The 13,421-nt window shown below is 46.0% G+C and overlaps 1 protein-coding gene and 1 non-coding gene across 2 annotated transcripts in view; one reads left to right on the top strand and one right to left on the bottom strand.

The window, feature by feature from the left end:
* Muc4 (mucin 4, cell surface associated) overlaps positions 1-13,185 on the bottom strand; it is a 49,447-nt gene extending 36,262 nt beyond the window's left edge. The window contains exon 1 of the mRNA XM_047565556.1: positions 13,014-13,185. Coding sequence (XP_047421512.1) covers positions 13,014-13,095 — 82 coding nt within the window. The 5' untranslated portion in view covers positions 13,096-13,185. The remainder of the gene's footprint in view (positions 1-13,013) is intronic.
* On the top strand, positions 1,067-1,127 carry LOC124993853 (small nucleolar RNA SNORD78). The gene has a single exon (XR_007110370.1). It is a non-coding gene; the product is annotated as a small nucleolar RNA SNORD78 (small nucleolar RNA).
* Positions 13,186-13,421: the final 236 nt, after the last annotated feature.

The raw sequence follows: 13,421 nt of genomic DNA, 5'->3' as shown, positions 1-13,421 counted from the left end.
AAAATAACTGCATTCCTATACATCAGTGAAAGAAAACAATATTTAAAAATCTATAATACTTATGATATTGACAAAATATAAAGTATTTAAGAATAAATCTAGTAAAAGAAAAACTTCATCTTTATGGACCAAATTATACAACTTCAATTGAAATATATTAAACAAAGCATTATATGCATTTTGGAAAATATAGTTAAAAGACAAAAATTCCACAATCTCATTACACAGACAACATTGTTATATTTTTCCTATACTTTGAAAATATATGTAGTTTAGCCAGGCATGGTGGCCCCTATCTGTAATCCCAGAGGCTTGGGATATTGAGGCAGGAGGATTACAAGTTCAAAGCCAACCTTGGTGAGACCCTAAGCAACTTAGCATGACCCTGCCTCAAAATAAAAAAATCAGAAGGGTTGGGGATGTAGTTCAGTGGTTAAGTTCCCCTGGGTTCAATCCCTGGTACCATTAAAAAAAAAAAAAAAAAAAAAAAAAAAAAAAATATATATATATATATATATATATATATATATATATATATAATAAATTTACCCAGTATATACAATTTTAGCTTTACCTGATATCATTGAGGATTTCTTTGTATTATTATTTTTGTGAACATGGCCCAAGTAGAGACCAATTTTTCATGTCTTAGATGGTAGTTCTTTTCCTTGCCCCATTTTGGAGTCCTGAAGAACTGGTTCAGGGGGGCTGGGTGAGCTCAACCCAAAAGCAGGACCTTGGGTGGTGTATGAAAACGCTCTATATTGAGTTCTGAAGGTACCCCCTACTTCCCCACTGCCATCATTCCTAATAAAGCCATTCTCCAACTGGAAACTTCCATTGCCAAATCTCCATGTTCCTGCAGATAGGAGCACATCCTGTACCATGCCCACCTCTCTGTGCAAAAATATGAGCTCAGGATCAGGAGCATGCAAGTTTTCCCCTAGTAAACCTTCCTTTGTGCTTATTCCATGTGTTGCTGGTATGAATGTGTGTGCGTGCACACGTGTATGTGTTTATCTATGTCCCTATGGAACACTGGATGCAGCCTTCAAATATTAAATATCTGTAATGATGCTGATCAAATGACTTGAAATGAACATGTAGACAAATTTAACATTGAAGAAGAAGAAAACATTAAATAAATATTCCATCATGGGGAAAGCTTATAATTAACTTATTCCTGGACATTTAGGCTGTTTTTCAGTGTGTTGCTATTTATAAGGAAAGTTTTTATGAGTATCTTTGTGGATAATGTTTGGTTTGGTTTTCATTATTTCAGTTCATTTCCTTATTATAAATTTTTGTTGGTAGAATTACTGGCTAATACTGTTAGACAAAAAGACAGATTTTTGTGTTATTCAAACACTCTGCCAAATTTCTTTGCAGAAAGGTTGTGCCCATTTACAGTCCCACTGGCAGTGTATGAGAGAGTTCTCCTTGCCCAGTCTCCCCTCCCTTTGAAAAGCTCTTTGCTTTGCAGTTCTGATTTTAAATCTTGCCAAACAAGGTAGTGACCTGGCAGTCCTTCTTTCAAATGTTTATTTAAAGAACTTTCTAATCAAGATTGATTGATTAGGGCTGGGGTTGTGACTCAGCGTAGATTGCTTGCCTAGCACGTGTGAAGCACTGGGTTTGATCCTCAGCACCACATACAAATAAATAAATAAAAAAAAAATTCACCCACAAATATATATATTAAAAAAAGATTGATTGGTTAGAGTTTCCTGCTCCAGCAGATAGGAAGGCAAGGTAGCCAGTGCACATTAATGACAGTTTTCTTGGGAGTAGGTGCAAGGTCTCTAAATCTATGGGGCAGGGCCTGGGGTTGTGGCTCAGTAGTAAAGCACTTTCCTAAATCTATGGGGCTTGCTGTGAGGAGGAAGGGATTTTTATTGAGTATATCAAAACTGTAGTTACTGTATTTTTCTTTCACTACCATTTGAAGGATAAATCTTGAGCTACTCCTTCAACAGATTATTCAGCTGTTTAAGAAAACAGTTTGCTTATTACTCAATATACTAATCTTGAGTAGGTTATTCTTAGTTAACAAACACTGATGAGGAGGGAGGACAGGAAGAAAAGGGAGATTATGAACCAAAATTGAATTCCATGCATGTATGAGCTTGTCAGGATGAACCCAACTACTAAGTATAATTATAAAGCTCTAATTTAAAAAAATTAAAAATAAAAGAAACACTGGTAGGTAGAGTTGTTTTTGGTAGGAATAGTCCTCAACAGATAGGATCAATCAGAATCCCTGGGGAAGCTTGTAAAAATGCATCCTTGGGCTGACCTTGAGAGTCAAATTTCATTCTTGTGGGGTGGGGTCAGGAATATGCATTTTAATAGATGCTCAGGGAGATTCTGATACAGGTGGTCTATGGACCACATGCAGCCCTTAAAATAAACTAATACCCTCTACTTTTAAAAATGTTTGTAGGGACTGGGGGTGTAGCTCAGTGGCAGAGTATGTGCTTAGCACGTGCCAGGCCCTGAGTTTGGTCCCCAGCACCAACACCAATGAAGCAAAACAACAACAACAAAACCAGTGAAGTGTTTGTAAACTAACACCATATTACTGAAGTTGCAAGGTGCAAAAAGTTGGGGTCTTATTTAAGCTGTGTTCTGAAGAATACGCTCAGTCTTGTTCTTACTAGCGTTGCCAGAATGCACTGGCCTTGTCTTTTCCCAGAATGCAAGTCAGGCTGTGAAGTTTCCATCCCATGGTTAGACAACAGCAGCTTGTTTTTCTCACTCTGGCCAAACGCAGAGCAGAGAGTCACGAGAGCTGACTATAGAGTTGCTATTTGAGAGAAAGAGACTCTCTCCTCTCCTCTCTTCTCACTTCTCATGACACATCTTACACAAGCCATCTACTGTTGGAAGCTAGGTATGAACTATGAGTTTTGTTTGAGCCATTACAGCAGGGAAGCTGCTTTTCTGAGAACTCCTGGGTGAAATTCCCTGGTTCAAGAAAGCCCAGACCATGCTGGCTCCCTGCCTTAGCTCACAGCCCCAGGTTCAAACACAGTTGCCCAGAGATGGGCATGACCTGCCAAGAACCAAACAACCTGTTTTTTTCCAACTTTATCATATTTTCCTAAAGAAGCTTCTAACTGATTCCCTTTGGTGTGTACCACGATGAATAAAGCATTCAAGGGCTTTTCTCTTTGTTAGGATCAGACCCATCAGGCCTCTTCCACCAGTCAGGCCCCTGCTTCATTAAATTTCCTGTGTTTTTTGTGTTTATTTCTTTTTTTGTGTGTGTGAAAAAAGATAAAATTTATTTAACATAATAATTTATAATACATATATTTAAGAAAATCAGAAATATACATGCTGATTGTTTCTACCTAGAAGATGCAATAATGAATTTTTTGCAGAAAAATAGTGTTTGTTGTATGTGCTAGAAAATTAAAAGTAACTGTTTTAAGTAGTTATATGTCTGGAATTACAAACTATAGTTCCATCAGTCACAAATCTATCACAATGTGGAAAAAAACTAGTTGGATGGAACATGTAAAGCAAAATAGATTTGAGTTAGCAAGTAGCCTACATTGCTGCAAAGTCCTCATTCTCTTCTTTTCATTAGTTCCCCCTATCTAATAAACTGAAGTTTAAATTGCCATCTTCAAAGTTTAATTTATTTTCTTAGTCAAGCAGTTAACCCCTTTTATGGAGGCCTGAGTCTCTAGGAAGAAAAAGTGCTGAGAGTAGCACCAAAATGAGAGAACAGAATAAAAAGAAATGTAAATCTCTATTTAAAATGCTAATGAAAGGTTGTTCAAAATTCATGTAATTTTCATTTAATTTTTAACAAAATTTTACCTTTTTTGAGTACTGACATATTTTCTTAATATTACTTTCAGAGTTTTTCTTTCCAGCCAGCTCACACCTCCAAAAGTTACCCACTCCATCCCCACGCAGGAAGTGGGCAGAAGTCTACCTTGATCTCCTTCCACGTCCTGGAACCCTCTCACCAGGAAAACTATCTGACTTCTCCAGGTCCCTGTCTCATCTTAGAAAAGAGGTGACTCCTCACGGAAAGGCTGTACCCTCCCTAGTGTCCTCTCCTCCCTCCTCCTTCCTCCCTGACGGCCTCATCCACCAGTTCTCTCTGTCTGAGCCTCTCTCTGCATCGCTCCTTCTCTTCCACCATCACATTTAGGTCCCTTATGGAGACCTTTGCAGTACTGATTTTAAATCTCACCAAACAGGGCAGTTGCCTAGCAATCTCTCTTTCAAATGTTTATTTTAAGAACTTTCTAATCATGATTGATTGATTAGAGGCTCCTGCTATAGCAGACAGGAAGGCAAGCAAACCAGGGCACGTTGAAGACGGCAGTTTTATTGTCTTGGGAGCAGGCACGCCATCTTTTCAGCTATGGGCTTGTGAGGAGGAAGGGATTTTCATCAATTACAACAAAACTGCAGTTGTTGAGAAACGTCTATCATCCACCTTGTGCCCTCCCTGTTCCTATCTTTGCTTTCCCCCTCAAGCATCTTGAAGGAGCAGCTGACACCCCCACCTCTTCTTCCTGGCCCTCCTCACACTCGCGCGCTACCTCAGCCACATCACTGACATCAAGGGGACTGTCCTTCCTACTCACCCAGAGCAACCGTCTTTTCAGGCCTTACTATCTCTGTAACATCTGGACTCATCTGTTCATTTAACACATATTTTTGCAGCGCCAGTGTCAACATTCTCCCCTTGGCCCGGGCCCCCTGGTCCCGCAGGGTGCTGCCTCCTTGGAAGCGGAAGGATTCGTGGTTCTTCTCCCCGCCTCCACCTCCCCGTCCTGCTCCTGGGCTGCTTTTTTCTCCCCTTGGCCACCACACTTCTGGGTGGCATCTTCCGCCCTCTCACTCCTGCTCCTCTCTGTTTTTGGCTACATCACACCTCTCTTCATGCCTCACGCATCTGAAATTCCTCCTGGCTTCTCACCCACAGTCCAGACTCACCTTCCCGGGATTTTCTGCCTCTCGTCCAATGAAACGTGCCCAAGTCAAACTGCTTCTTCCATCTTCCTTCAACAGTATTTTTAATTGTAACAACAATCCCCCGGATGGCCAAGCCAGAAACCTCCGAGTCATCTTTAATTCCTTCCTCTTCCTTGTCCCCAACATAATAGTTTGGCACGAACTATTTCTCAGCCAAATTCTCTCTCCCTGTCACTTTGCCGTTCATTCTTGTTACCCCGTCGCCCCACCCTCTTAATTGTGCCTCCTGATTCCAGTTCTCCCACCCTGCTCTTGTTTGGATATGGTTTGAGTTTGTCCCCCAGAGGTTCATCTGTTGGTAGCTTGGTCCTCAGTGCAGTGGTGGGACCTAGTGGGAGGTCCTTAGGTGTGCCTTTGGAAGGGACTGTGGGACCCCAGTCTCTCTCTGGCTTCCTATTTTGGCATTGTGATTGCTCATTCCCATATGCACTCCCACTCTTCTACCACGAGGTCCTCATTAGAGCCTGCACCTTCCATCCCAAACTGTGAGCTAAGTAAACCTTTTTTAAAGTTGGCCTGCCTCAGGTATTTCATTATAGTAATGAAAAGTGTATTAACATACCCCACTCCAAACTTCTATCACGCCAATGCTGGGTTGATCTTTGATTTCAGGGACCAAAGAGGGGAGTTTTTCCTATCATCTCCTTAGCAAGGAGTGCTTTGGAAGTGGCCTGGATTGCCTGCCCTGGAAGGCAGCTGAGATTCTGAGGACATGGGTCTGGTTGACTTATCAGTGTCTTGGAGACTGGTGATTAGAACTGCTCCTCTCACTCCCTCCTGACTGTGATAAGAATGTCAGAAATGAGGGTCCCAAAGCTGTTCTCTTCAGAGGAAGGCCACTCTTGATGGCTCTGGTTGTGACTGAGAGAGTGCCTAAGAGTCTTCTGAATAGGTCTGTTGGCGTGCAGGATGGCCTCTGTCAGAAGGAATGAACACTACCAAGACACATCTACACTGTAGACAGTTTCCATGGGAGACATCATCTTCACTCTGAGTTCCTGAGTGTCAACCAGCTTTTGTGATTAATTAGTGCATACATCTGAGATTTCTTTCAGTAGGTACATTTTGACTCAGTGATTAATAGAATTGTTAATCTCTCATATTTGTATAGTGCTTTATAGTTTATCTCACTAATGGTGGTCCCCACTTTACAGGTGAGGAAACAGATTTGGAGAGGCAAAGCAACTTGCCTAACATCACATATCTTACAAGCAGCAGGGCTGGGGATTCAGGGTAAGAGCCAAGGTGCTGAAGATGTTGCTCCGCTCCGGCCACTAAGCAGGTGGATAGCTGCAATAGGAATGGAGCAATAGTGACTGACCTGCCCCAAGTTCCTGACCTGCCACATGCAGAGGAGTGTGAGTCTAAGGACAAGTCTGCTCCATTTTCAGGAGCAAATGATGACACCAAGCTATTTCTTGCCTATTTTATTGGTGCCTATTTTCTGTGATGATGTCACAGTGAATTGTGATGGTTGTTGACCCCTGGGGGTGACAAGACCCCCACGTGATGACATGTGTGTCATATATACTCTAAAACAGAGAGTTTTTGAGAAGTTCTGTCAGAGGAGGGGGCTTCCTCCTGTGACAGTGAGAGCGCTGAGGGAGAGGACTTCCTCACACACGAGTCCCTGAAACCTCTTCTATTCTCTGCCACCACTTCTGTCAGAAAGCCCTCAGCAAGATTATTTTTCTCCCTTGCACTGTGCTAGGTGGGAGACGTCCAGCAGCTGTCTTGTGCCTCTTGGGATGGCAAAGTTGAAAGTGATAACAGGCATTGCTCCTCCCGGTGGCCCTCTGGTGACTCCACAGGTGTGAGAGGGGATGGGTGTGTTGTTGATTCAGGAGGAAGGGTGGTGGCACAGCAGTGAGATAACATACCATCACACCATCGGAGTGGGGAAGTCCCTCCCTAAAGAGACAGCAAGCCTGCACCCTGCAAGTGCCGTGGGTTGAGGCTAGGTCTTAGTGCCTGGTCTGTTTGCCTTGAGCTTTTCCTGGAATCAGAGGTGAGGAACCCATAAACTAAATCTCCCTCAATGTGTCACTTTTCTGCTGCTTTTTCTTGATTGGTAAGTAGGGTAGAGCCCAAGCAAAGCCCCCAACTGTAGTGACAGACTTGAGGAGGAAATGTGACAGTTACACAAATGGGTATCGGGTGTCCTAAAAGGTGTGAAGAGGTTGAAGGAGGAGGGTAGGACCTGCAGCCCTGCCACTCTGTGTGAGGAGTCAAGGGCTCTTCCTGTGTCAGTCTCAGAGTCGACTGTGACCAGTGTTGTGTCTGTTACTGGATATTTTTTCCCTGTTGCTCCTAAAATTCAGGAGGAGGTAGTACACTAACTCAAAATGCCCTTAGAGTAACTGATCTAGCCCTTGGGGTGTTGCCTGGCATATAGTAATCACCTCATAAACATCTGTTGAGTGAACGAAATCATATATCCCTAGACCCTGGTTTTTGGTTCCTTCACCTGAGGTTGCATTTGTTTCTCCTGTGACTGTCAAGGTGGTCCTAAGACCAGCAGGAGCTGTCTTGACAGTTATGGTCTGAAAGATGTGACTACCACCACAGCAGACAGTAGCCGAACTTCCAAGGGCAAGCCAAGGCTAGGAGGGCGTGCCCACCTCCGTTGGGAGCCAGGAGAGATGAGCTCCAAAACCAAGATTGTGGAGCCTGGAGATGGAACTTCCTCTATGGAGAAGGAGTCAGGGGAAAGGAGAAAGTGAGGGCTGGATTAGGATGTAGTGCTTACAGCTGGGACTAGTGCTTCTTGACTTGTCCTGAAGCTTATAGAGCTGTCATCAGGGTAGCCAAGGTGCTGCCACACCACATGCTGAGAGAAATGAAGTCCAGTGACCTGTAATAGTATCCAAGGTGAAGAAACGTCTGGTTGACAGGCATTGTTGGGTATGACTTTAGTAGGAATAGTTGGAAAGAAGTGAGGTTCTTGCCTTAGAGTCAGTTGAGAAGGGTGAATTCTAAATTATTTTCCTTGATATTATTGAACTAATTTTTTTTTAATAGTACTAGGAATTGAACCACCCAGGGGCACTTAATCATTGAGCTATATCCCAAGCCTTTTTTTAGGTTTTATCTACAGTCAGGGTCTCCTGGAGTTGCTCAGTGCCTTGCTAAGTTGCTGGGTGGCTTTAAACTTGCAATCCTCCTGTCTCAGCCTCCTGAGCTGCTGGGATTACAGGTGTGCACCACTGTGCCCAGCCAACCTAAACATTTAAGATCATCCTTCCTGATGAGGGAAGAGAAGGGGGACGTGAGCGAGCTGGGAGGATGTCACTGATGTTTCTGGTACTCTGAGACTATATGGAGATCATGGAGTGTTCGAGGAGGGAATCTAGAGTTAGACATACCAGCATTGCTGTAGGACCTGGGTGAGATACTTGACTTAGCTCAATAAATGTTGTTCTGCTGTACATGATCTTCTTGTCTCTGCAAAATTCTGAGGCCCTGACAAACTCAACAGTCCTTGGGACTGTGTCCTTACTAAAGCAGAACCTCTGCAGCTGCCACCAGGCCACACCACAGATCTTCTACCTGGTGCCCATGCAGTTCCTAACTGGTCTCCCATCTCACCCTTGCCCCCTTCCAACCCATTTTCCTCACAGTATTCAGCGTGATCATTCCAAAGATGATTCTGATGTCTGAACACCTCACTCCTTAACCTAAAACTCCTCACTGTCTGCCATGTTAGTTACTTAAAGTTCATAATCCATTCCACCCCTTACAAGGCCCTGCACACTTTAGCACCTTTTAAATCCCCAAGGGGCCACACTTTTTACCATGCTGCATGAACTCTTCCCCTGCCTGCTTGTGCCTGGCGCATCCTCCCCTGCTTGCTCCTCAACCTTCAGTCTCGGTTCTCATGTGCAGCACTTCCTGAAGCAAGCGAGGCCTTTCTGGACTTACCCATCTAAATGTGGGCCCATTTAAGGTCATCGCACCCTGTGCTTGTTCCACATAGCACTTGCTGCATTTGCCGTTGGGGACTTTTCTGTAATTACTTAATGTCTGCCGACATATGGCACAACCTTAGCTCCAGGAGGCTGGGCCATATCTACTTTTTTCTTCGCAGTGTATATACAGTGCTGCCCTGGAACAATGTCAGATGCGTGGTAGGTGTTCTTTAATTAATAAATGAGTGAATGAATGGCTCTCTCAGCAGGGGTTCTTCCCTCCATGAATGGGCTGGTTGGTTTGGAAGCTTGTTTGTGAAAAGTTTTGTACTGCCATGGAAACTTGGATTTGGGAGACCTGAATCTAGTCCCAGCTGTCCCACTTCTGGGTCATGTGACCTTAAGCAGATTGCTTAGACCACTTCGGAGGCAGGGACCATGACTTCCTATGGGCACAAGTAGAAGTTCAGTAAGTGAATGAATAACTCAAAAGTCTGAGCTCTTTCCTCTTCTGAATTTCCCAGAATCCACTGTCAACTGGACTTCAGGAACCCAAACCACACGGAAGTTGGGGTATTTACATAGAGAGTCAATGTCTATGAGGTCTTTAAACATGCACATGTGGAGAGCAGAGATGCCTGCAAGGCAGACAGGTGCCCCCCAAGAACACGGTCACCATTGTGGAGACCTTGTGTGAGACACTTCAGAGTCTCAGGGAAAAGGCTGAGTATTCAAACCCCTTTGAAGCACCAACAAATTCAATTCATTTTGACTCGACAACTCAACATGTGCCAGGGAGTTAACTTAGCCTATCGGAAGGAAAGATGTGTATTTGAGGCAAAAGGTTGAAACATTGGAGGAAACCTGGCCTACAGGGTCTCTCAGTCCTGTCCCAGAAAGAAGAGGCTCTGTGAGCTGCACAAATGCCTGTGTGAAGTATCTAACACTCCAGGAAACCAGAGGACAGACACGTGGCAAAAACACTGATTTGAGCACATAAAAGGCCAACTGCTTCTCAATCTCTCCTGGCAGTAAAGACAGCAACATTCATATTCAAATAGCAGCACCAGGCCACTCTTGCCCTGCGCTGAGCCCAGAAACCAGGGGGTGGAGGAGATTGCTGGGCAGGGAGCCAGGAAACAGAGCTGTCAGCCCAAGCGTGCCTCTGCTCAATGGCTGTGGTTGGCATTCAGGGTCAGTTCACAATAAGACACATTCTAAATAAACCAAGCCACAGGAAGGAAGGGGTAGCTTTGGAGAGGCATAAGGTCCTTGGGTAAATGAACCTGCCCTGAGCCAACAGAGGTGCCCACTCCATTCCTGGCTCCTCCTTGTTGTGAAATGAAGCAGTCCCTCTCAATGAAGTTTGCAAGGCTTTTCTACTTTACACCAGATGTGGACGCAGTTTATCCTCATGGCAACTCTGTGTCAGCCCCATCACATTTGATTTGTTTTGCCATTGAGACCCTGAGACCTTAGAGCTAAAGGGACTTTAGCTGGGCTCCCTGGGCTGATAAGTGGCAATACTGATGCTGGTCTCTGATTTTAAGTTCTTGCTCTTCACTGAACCATGACCTGAATTTGAATGATTTTCTTGACAGGACCAGGGATGTTCTCCTTTTGAGTGGACCTGACATAGAGAGGGTTTCCTGGGGAGGACAGAGTGGAGGTTTTGGTGCCCTGGGTGGAAGGTTGGGAGGCCTCTCCCAGACTGACTGACAGGGAGGATCTCTGAGAGAAGGCCTGCAGGACCCTGTCCCTCTGGGTCCCTTGTGGCTGTGGATCTCCTCCCTGTCCTCTACTTGCTGCAGCACCCTAACCTCATAGCAGCCACTCAGAGCGGCAGCCTCTCAGCAGTGAGTGGGCCTCTGATAATATTGGAGACGGAGGCTTATGCCAAACCACCTTCCTAACTGTGGGGCAAAGAAGTAGAGCTGTTGGGCTTCCTCTGTGTCATTCCTGCTGGAGCCACCAGGAGCCACATTTCTGTTTGTTCCTTGTCCAGCCCACTTCTGCCCACCCCGTTTTCCCACCTTCCCCCTGGAAAGTCAAGCTTTTCCTGAAGGAAGCTCTTAGCGCTGCACTTCCTTCGTAGAACCCTGGGTTTTCCCTGTGGCCCAAGGCAGAGGAGGCTCTAACAACTGCCTCAGAGGTGACCCAGGCTTGGGAGAGGGTCCTGCCAGCCAGTGTGAAGGTAGAGCCTGGACTCGAGCAACCCAGGGAACCCTAAGGAACGACTGACAGACCCCTGGCCCCCAGAAGCTGTTACAGGAGGTATGACTCCCTGCCTTTCCAGAGGTTGCTTTCCCTCACCAAGGCCCTGGGCTCCATTAGGCACTCAGGCGCCATTTCAAACGGCATTCCCACCTATTCTTGTGGCCTTGCTCCCTGTTGTCCCCTTTAACAGCACACAGGTCTCGGAGCACCAGGGCATGCCCGCACTTCTTTGGATTATTATGGGGATGTCCTTCTACCCTCATCGTCCTCCCCCTCCTTCTCTGGGTCCTACCTCTGTTTTCCCCACTCACTCCCACCCTAATTCTTGCCCCCAGGGATCCTCTGTGCAGACCCCACTTCCTGTCTCCTCCTGAGTTCGATGACCCTAACACTTTGAGGTTGAGTGTAGAGTTGGTACTTAACACTTTGAGAGTAGACTTTAAATCACAGAATGTCAAAATTTAAGAACTGGGCTAGGGTCCAACTCAGTGACGGAGTGTGCACTTAACATGGGTTCAATCCCTAGCACAACCAACAAGCAAACGAACTTAAGAACCATGGGATCAGGGGTCATGCCATTCACCACCCTGATTTTAGCACAGGGGAAATAAGGCCTGGAGAGCTAGCATAGGAACTGGTCACAGGGAGCAGAACTGTTAGCAGTAAAGCCAAGGTGTAACCCAGGACTCCTGAATTCAAGCCACCTCCCACAGCCCTGAGAGTCACAGTTCCCATGGCAACTCCTTCCCCAGCCTCAGGAGAAACCCCTGAGTGACTGGCCATGCTGGCTCCTCTGGCCTCAATTTCCTCACTGTATATGGGGAGGTTGAGGTTTGGGGAGGTGGTATTTGTTTCCTTTACTCTATCCAAGCCCTTAAAAATTTCAAGGAAGGCAGAATGCTGTTACCCACTACCAGTCCTGCGTCTCTTACTGTCTGTACCATAAGTGATTCTTCCCCAAGGCCTGTGAGGTGATTCTGACTTTGGTTTGGGTTCCTAACCCCTCACACTCTCCTAAACCCTACACCCTCCCAGAAGACTCAGGCGACCAGAAACACAGAGCACAATCCCATCCTGGAGCTGGAGGGGCAGCCTGGAAAGTGGCGGGAAGAGAATGGGGGGATCCAGAGGGGCACATCCCCAACAGGCCTTGTGCCAACCCCCCCTCAGCTCTGTGCATGGTGGGGAAACGGGTATGCAAGAGGCCAAGGTCAGTGCCAGAGCTAGCCCAAGAAGAGGCTTGTATACCTAAGGCCAGGTCAATCAGCTGACCATCACCAGAATCTCTGCTACATCTAGTCCCTGCCTGGCATCTCTCCACCACTTTCCTAGCCAGACTGTCTTGCTCCCCCTGGCCCTCTCCTTTCCGCTCTGCTAGAGCCCCCTCCTTTTCTTTTCTGACTGTGTCTGTTTTTGCTTTGATTCGTTCATTTCTCACCTGTCTTGTCCTCTGAATTGATATCTTCATATGGTTTTTCTTCCATTTCTGTCACCAGCTTTCCTGTTTTTCAATCAGTCTCTCCTAGATACTCTCTCTACCCCTTGCTGTGGTTCTATTTTTCTATGCAAAACAAGCCCAGCTCCCTCCATGAGCTCCCCAAATCAGGCCACCCTCTGCCCATCCCCACCACCAGACATCTCTGCCTCTCTCTGCCTATCTCCTCTTTTCTGTGTTCTACCACTTCCTTATCTCCCTCATTTTATCCTACCTCTGCCCATTCATCTCTCTCTCTATCTATCTATCTATCTATCTATCTATCTATCTATCTATATACACATACACATACATACATATATATACCTGCCAGGTCCCAGTTCCCTGATGGGCACCCTGAAGCCAGCTTCCTCTGCCGCCCAGAATGCTCCCCCAGGTGCATCACTTACCCATGACCACTGGCCAAACAAGGCAGAAACACAGGCAGCTCAGGAGCACCCAGGGGAAACTCCTCCAGTGGGCCCCCGGCATGGTTCCAGAAAGAGTCCCTCAGTCTTCCCCGGAGAAAGCTCCCTGGCATAGAAGCTTCAGAGGTGAAGAGCAGAGGCGAGCCTGTCCCCACTGGCTGCTGGCCTCAAACAGGTGTACTTCCCTGAAGGGGCCAGAGTAAGTAGCAGGGAAGAGGACAAAAGAAGGCGGGGCCCAGTGCCAATCATCCTTGCCTGGTCTTTTCTTTCCTCAATCTCCACCTTCTTCCCCCACCAGGAAAAAAAAATACCGATACACCCATTGCTCTGCTCTCCTTCACCCTGAGCCAAAGTTGGGGGTGCGGGGCGGGGACCTGTGGGGAAAGAGAA

Source organism: Sciurus carolinensis, chromosome 9 (assembly GCF_902686445.1).
Source record: "Sciurus carolinensis chromosome 9, mSciCar1.2, whole genome shotgun sequence".
Taxonomy (NCBI): Eukaryota; Metazoa; Chordata; class Mammalia; order Rodentia; family Sciuridae; genus Sciurus; species Sciurus carolinensis.
The sequence above is the reverse complement of the archived record's forward strand: the minus strand, read 5'-3'. Positions and strand labels throughout refer to the sequence as shown.